At 43.5% G+C, this 7,500-nt stretch overlaps 1 protein-coding gene across 4 annotated transcripts in view; it reads right to left on the bottom strand.

The window, feature by feature from the left end:
• The window catches only part of IPO11 (importin 11), a 204,635-nt gene that overhangs the window by 45,091 nt on the left and 152,044 nt on the right, over positions 1-7,500 (bottom strand). For all 4 annotated transcript variants that reach the window (XM_085847233.1, XM_085847237.1, XM_085847235.1 and 1 more), the window contains one exon: positions 3,566-3,679. In XM_085847233.1, coding sequence (XP_085703359.1) covers positions 3,566-3,679 — 114 coding nt within the window. The remainder of the gene's footprint in view (positions 1-3,565; positions 3,680-7,500) is intronic.

Below are 7,500 nucleotides of genomic sequence, written 5' to 3'. Positions count from 1 at the left end.
CCCCTCGTGGTGAACCCCAACCCCCACGTACACAACAATACATTGCTATAGATTTAGTAATATAGATTGTGATAGATTTAGTAATATACATCGCTATAAAGTTAGTAATGCAGTAAACCCTCAAATATCGCAGGTGTTAGGTTCCTGGAAAATGCCACGATCATGGAAACCAATGGCCAATGGGAAACCTATTTCCTGGGCTTGGAGTAAATATAGAGGAATATTGACGAACAAGCCAGAAATAGAGGAACAAGCCAGAAATAAACATGTAAAATATATATGAAGCATGTTAACATTGAAAGACACATGTAAATACAATAAATAAAGTATAAACTAGAAGAGCACTCGGGAGAGCACATACCTTCGCCACACAATGCCCGATCCAGTCGAACATATCGGGCCCAATACATTTTTTAAATATTAGGCGATGTATCGTTGTTGGCCCTATCTCTCGGTGGTGAAGAATGACTTAAAAAATAGGCCTGGTGGTGGCTTAATGGATAAGGTGCTTGGCTTAAGATCCTAGGGTCTTGAGTTCAAGCCTCTGTCACCCCATCAAATTAACACCAGGTAGGGTTGACTCAGCCTGTCATCCTTCCGAGGTTGGCAAAATGAGTACCAGCATGCTGGTAACAGGTTCAATGGATCAGCAGCACAGATGCGCCCCCAGAAAATGATGCAGCCAAGCAGCTACAGGCTGCATATTCATAAATAAATAAACTTAAAAAACAATCATCAGATCCGGATTCGGATCGTCACCAAAATCTAATCCGTTTGTCTTTACCACACACCCAACCTACCCACCAAATTTCATCTGAATCCATCCAGAACTTTTTGAGATATCGTGATATATATCTGTTTGGACCCATCTCTCAACGGCGAAGATTCAATATTTTTTTTTTATCAGATCCGGATCCGATTTTGGATCTTCACCAAAATTGAAACAATTCGTCCTCGTCACACACCTAGTGTGTCCACCAAATTTCGTCTGAATCCGTCTACAACTTTTTGAGATTTCGTGCTATATATCGTTTTTCGCCCTCTCAATAGTGAAGAATCACTTAAAAAATTCTGGTATCCGGATCCAGATCTTCACCAAAATCTAATCGGTTTGCCCTTGTCACACACTCGACCTGCCAACCAAATTTCATCCAAATCCGTCCATAACTTTTTGAGATATCCTGCATACAAACAAACAAACAGACGGGGTGAAAAGATAACCTCCTTCCACCTCAGGTGGCAGAGGTAATTAAACAAAGATGCAAGAGTTTTACCTTTTAAATTTCTTCCAAAACAGTGAGGTGGATGATGGTAAACAGATTACGTAATCGTTCGTATTGTACTCTGTCAAAAATAGAAAACACAAGACTTAGCTCGGAGATGCTGCTGCTGCTATATGGGGGGTGGGGTGGAGGGTGGAGGCAAGAACCATGTGGAAGTAGAACTTGCGAAAGTCGCCTGCTGTATTACCGCATAGAAGGAGGGTAAAACAATCCTTAGCCACCTTGATAAAGAGCAGATATATCCTGCTTTGACAGGAAGGTACGAGAGGGGCATCCTCTTCCAAAAGAATCCCGTCTCTTCGGCGTTAAAAACCTGCTCCGGGATAAATCCCCTCGCCTCGATTTCCACGAGCCATGGTTGAACCGGAGCCTTGGTAAATCTGCAATGATTTCTCCCGTACACAGGTCCACTCAAAGGCATTTATTTTCTTCTGTTTGATCCTCGACCCAAATTTTTAAGCGCTTTGTCAATCCTTTCAATATGAGGATCACAGGAATGGAATGAGACATTTGTGCTCCGCAGGCACGGATATTTGACTCGTGTTTACACACAGTTGATTCATTGATCCCGTAATGGTGGCTCACAGATGCAACACTTTCACTTCTTGTCAACCTAACAACTCGATTTTCTTTTGCACAATGTCATAACCTTTCTCTGCCTTTTGGCACGACTAATTTTGCCCATCGTTTTACGTTTGGGCGCCATTATTAACTGTTGTGTGTCGACTAGATGTTGCAGATCGAGTACTGCAGGGTCTCCACATGTCGTTTCCTGTTCAATGACGATTCATTATTAAATTTAGCCTCGTTCCTGTACCCTGGTCTGATTACTACAATTAACGGTACGCGATAAAAAAAAACAACATAAGGCTCGTCATGGGAGGGGAGGTAATCGTACACGTGGACGCAAGCAATGACTCATCTCAGCTCAAAAGCCACGGTTGGCCGAAATGAAATTCCGCGATAAGTAAATCGGAACACGATAAGTTTTTTTTTTTTGTATACCTTGGTCGAGGCTCGTATGAGAGCTAACACACAACTCACAGCAAGGAGGCATGAGACAAGAGGGGCGGGAGTGGAAGGGACAAAACAGTGGGGAACAGACACATTAGGTGAACTGTGGAAGGGAGAGGGATGGGGATGGGACGGGGAACATGGCGAAGAGAAGATGGACATTTCAGGGACTTTCAGGAAGGAAAGCAGGAGAAATGAAGGAAGTGGGCTTGGGTGGATTATCGGGGGTAGAAAAGATCGAGGATTTGGATGGGGGATGATAAGAGGTGGTGGTGAAAAGCTGTTTTGAAAGCCTGGAGGGAATAATGGGAAAGAATAGCGTGAGGGAGTTTATTCCAAAGGCAGGAAAATAGAGGAATGAAAGAGTGAAGGTGAGCAGTGATTCGTGATTTTGGTAGTTTTACCAGAAGGAGGTTGTTGGCGGACCTTGAGCACCCTGTGGAAATGTGGTGGGGACAAATCGCAGAGAGAGCAGGGGGGGCAAGGCTGGAGAGGAGTCTGTAGAAGACAGAAAGACCACCGACCAACCTGCGGTGATTGATTGAGAGGCCCAAAGACTCAGCTTCATTGCGGGAGATGCCGATGATCTTAAATGCCCTGGTTTCGACAGCGTGAAGCCGAGAAAGGTGGGAGGCAGGAGCACCAGCCCAGAGGGGAGAGCAGTACTCCATCAGGCTATGGACAAAAGCTTTGTAAGTGGTCAGGAGCTCAAGAGGGCCGAGGAAGGACTTAGCACGACGGAGGATTCCCAGTCGGCGACTGGCTTTTGAGGCGAGGTTGGAAATGTGACTTTCCCAGGAAAGGTCATGGCAGATAGTGAGACCTAGAAGCTTGAAAGAAAAGATTTCTTCCAGAGGATTGTTGAGAAAGTGGATGGGGGGGGGGTTTGTAAACGGTCCTTTCGAAGAGACATAGTGAGAGTGTGAGATTTGTCTGGATTGAAAGACATGTTCCACGTGTTGGACCAGTTTGTGTTGCCGCAAGTTGCCCGCAATTGGTAGAAACCTGCGATATTTGAGGGTTTACTGTATACATTGCGAGAGATTTAGTAATATGTATTGCCATCGATTTTGGAAAATGAAGCAACACAAGCTCATTCAATACTCACCTCGTCCATCGGACAATTCATCCACAGAATCGCAGCTCGAAAAACAACACAACAACAACAACAACAACGTTTACTGTCAAAATCGAACTAATCATACTGGTCTAAAGAGTGTACACTTGTCCACCATGTACATCGATCATAGTTGGTGTTTTACACGTACCTTCTGCCCAACCTCAAATGCCATTTGTGTCAGTAGAGTGGATAGTACATCCCGGGCCTGGACGAGCAAGCGACCGAGTATGCCCAGATAGGCAGCCATCTTCACTGGGTAACTCTGTGGTAGAGGAGGGTGGGTCATGACAGGGGGCCATTTATGATGCTATCTCGAGCGATTTCCAGTCAACTTCAGTGGCCAAACAATTCTGTGCATTTTATTGCTCCGCAAGGTATGTGTTTATCTACTAATATAAAAGGAAGGCAAGTACTCATCTGATGACAACACTCCCACCTAAATGAGTTTCCATGCACTAATCTGAGCAACGTTTGGACAAGTTAAAATTGCGTGAGGCCAATCATCGCAAAACGTTGTCATGACCGCTCAAAGTCTGGACGAAGCAAATGGGAGTTTTCCTGCGAGGGAGAGTAAAACAGGCTAACCTTGCTGTGCACGAAGGAATAAAGTCAGACGTAATGCAGCGCACAACAACAGCGTGCAGGGGGAAAAAGTGATCCAATTCATCGTTTCACCTTTTGCATTGTCGTGCATGACAATTACAATGAGAAAGCTGGCACAGCGAACAAATTGTATGAATCCATCCCAGTTGAGCCCTGTGCACAAATGTGCGGCAGTTTACTGTGTGCAAGAAAACCAACTCTCCCCAAGTGCTAATTGAAGGGCCAGGAAAGCAAGCTTTGCATTCTCGCTGTGAAGCCCACTGGGGCAAATTTGACTGCATGTTCCAGTAAATGGTGAAGCCACTTAAGGGGATTGTGCTTCACACATCACAGACACGAGTCCCTGATCTCCGTATCGGCGTGCAATACCACCCACAAGCACTGTACACTTCTTCGTGCAAGACTGGCCACTTGCAAAAAAAAAAGATGTATCCTTTTATTTGGAATGGGAAAATGAAATAAGTTGATCAAAATCAGGAGTGTTGATTTTTCCTTCCGTTTTGAGAGTGGACGTTTTTCCATGACTCCGCATACAAAAGAAGAGAATAACTGGAGGTTTATGAGCAAAGCAGGGACAGCAAAGGAACAACAAAAAACAACAAAAAAAAAAAACAAAGAGGAAAAAAAACCCCAAATAACGCAGGCACTGATGGACTGCCAAGAATGGAGGAAGAAAGTTACCCGTTACCATCGCAAGCAGGAAAAAAAAAAACCTATTGATCTTGTACTGCGGATGCTCATCAACCTCTCCTGAAAGTCGGAGTTTAAAGAGTTTAAACATCGACCATTTGGCCAAGGATGGGAATCGATAATGTGGGAATCTTTTCATGGCAATCGGATGGAGTTTAAGCAATTTGATCAAAGCAAATGCAGGCTGGGCCAACAAGGGTCATTGTCCGACAACAGAATGATAGCATGCTGTGAAAGCGGGTCAAGTGTGACCAATTCATTTGACTAATCACCTGGGAGTTTACCCAGGCTCGTTATGACGTGCACACAATCACAACAGTATCCCAATCGCTTGTGTTAATCACCATCTGGCAATGCCAACTGCAGTAAAAAAAAAAAAAAAAATTCCAAATACAAGCGATTCTTAAAGTCAAAGAACAGATTGTAGCTGTGAGAGTCCATAACCACCAAACCCAGAGAGTGTAAAATGTAAAAGTGCAACCAACTCAAGAATTTGGTCAAAGGGAAAAGGACCAGAAAGTCCGATGTTTCAGCAACAGAGTGGCCTTTGTGAGGGACTTGGACAGACCATGTGCCCTAAGATCTGAAATTCTATTTTAGAGGGGCAGGAGGTAAGATATCTTGGCAAAAACAAAGTTATTTGTGCTTTGCGTTTTCTGCTCTGTGGTTGTCACAATTTTGCTGGTCACAAGCAGTTATATTTGTTGAACAATTGTGAATCTGGGCTCCAATCGAAATGGATTTTGGTGGAACTAAAAGCAATGACAGATACAAAACCTCCTGCAGGAAAGTATTCGACTTTAAATGCCCTTCAAACAGAAAGCGTGCTTGGAAAATGGTGCACCGGAGAAAAAGGAAAAAGCGGATTTGGGAAAAAAAAAAAACATGCTTCTTTGTTGTGCATGTCTGATGAAAGGCTGTGTGTTCACTTGGGTTGAAATAAATTTTAGATCAATGATGTGTTAATGGTGGGAAGGGGAACAATAATGATTGTGAGTGTAGAAAAATAGGACCACTGGACATTCAGCATCTGAGTCCTGGCCGAATGTTGTAACCTAAATTTGGTGGGTGCGGAGAGGAAGATTTTTGAAGGAATTTACGCGGTTGTCTCAAAAATGTATGAAATCCGCCATTTCAACACACTTCTGGTAACGTCACCGGCGTGACCTCAGCTATTTAACATCACGACCCTGTCCTAATGTTGTAACCCAAACTTAGCAGCATTGTGACTGGTGGGTCTGGAGAGGAAGATTTTTTGAAGGAATTTTCGAAGTTGCCATTGTGACCAACTGAAAGTCAAGTGATCGGAACGAGCTTTGCAATCCCCGTTACCAATCAGGAGCGGAACATTGCTGCCAAATTTCAGCTGGATCGGCCCAGCGGTTTTGCCGGAGAAGTTGAAATAGGAGACGGACGGACGGACAGACGGTGCACGATGACAATACCTTATCTGGAATTCCAATTCCAGGTAAGCCAAAAATTGTATGCTGTGAAGTGATATCTTTGATTCAGAGACTTTAAAATAAGGAAATCAGCATTTCCTGATAAGGTTGGTCACCATGTTAAATGTTCCACCAATCAACGATTAATTATTTAACTCAAAGGGCACTCGGTAGAGCACATACCTCTGCAACGCAATACCTGATCCACGAGAACACATCGCGCCAAATACATTTTTGAAATATCATGCCATACTGTATATCGTGTTTGGCACAATCTCTCAATGGTGAAGAATCACTTTAAAAAATTTTTTATTCTCGTATCCAAATCTGAATTCGGATCTTCACCAAAATCGAACCAATTCGTCCTCGTCACGCACCAAACCTGTCGACCAAATTTCATTCAAATCCATCTACAACTTTTTGAGATATTCTGCTCACAGACAGACAGGGGTGAAAATACAACTCCCATGCACCTTCGGTCGTGGAGGTAATCAATGAATATGCAAAACACCCCTGTCTTGCTACCGTCTTATCACTCCGAGGCTTCCTGGTCATGGTCCTGCCTCCCTGGTGAAGCAAGGCTGCCTGGTCCTGTTGTCCAAGCACATAAAAAGCTTTTCTTCAACTATTTTGAACTTTCTGAACTTTCCTTTCTGAACTAAAAAGTCCAGCGTTTCCTTTGTTTCCAAATATTACGATCTCGCCATGACATCAGTCTGGTAGCTCAACTGTGAATCACTTCAATGCTATGTCCTTGCCAAAACACAGTGACAAAATCGAACACAATCGACGTAAGGTCTCACTAAATTATTGTGCAATATAAACATGATTTCCTTCAAGATATAAACTTTGCCCAAGTGAATACAACCCAGAATCCCATTAGCCCTTCCTGTTGCTGCCTGATGTTGTTCTGAATGCATCACCCTCTCTCCACAATCACCCCGAGATGCTGCACTGCTGTGTTACATGTTCCAAAACTGCCCACTTGCATTTAAAAGTCCCAGCATACAATATTCCTGCCCATGCCCAATATGTTGTATTTCCTATCATTGACCTGCACATCACAAGTTTTTGTCCATACAATGAGAGTGTTCAGGCTTTACTGAATCCGATCACCCCTTCTTTCCCTTCTCGCTGACTTTAAAGTTTGGTGTCGTTTGAAAATGTTGAAAGTCTCCTCTTTACCCCCGCTATCACAATCATTACACACATACATAAGCAATATTGAACCAATGCTTCTTACATATCAATTCCAGTCTTTAGCCACTCGGTCAAACAGTCAACCCCGAGACTTAACGAAAGATGACTTCCAAGAAGATACAAGATCAGCATACGCTTCACCAAGAAA

Source organism: Eptatretus burgeri, chromosome 11 (assembly GCF_056783735.1).
Source record: "Eptatretus burgeri isolate ZD-2024b chromosome 11, Ebu_testis_v1, whole genome shotgun sequence".
In the NCBI taxonomy this organism is placed as follows: Eukaryota; Metazoa; Chordata; class Myxini; order Myxiniformes; family Myxinidae; genus Eptatretus; species Eptatretus burgeri.
The sequence above is the reverse complement of the archived record's forward strand: the minus strand, read 5'-3'. Positions and strand labels throughout refer to the sequence as shown.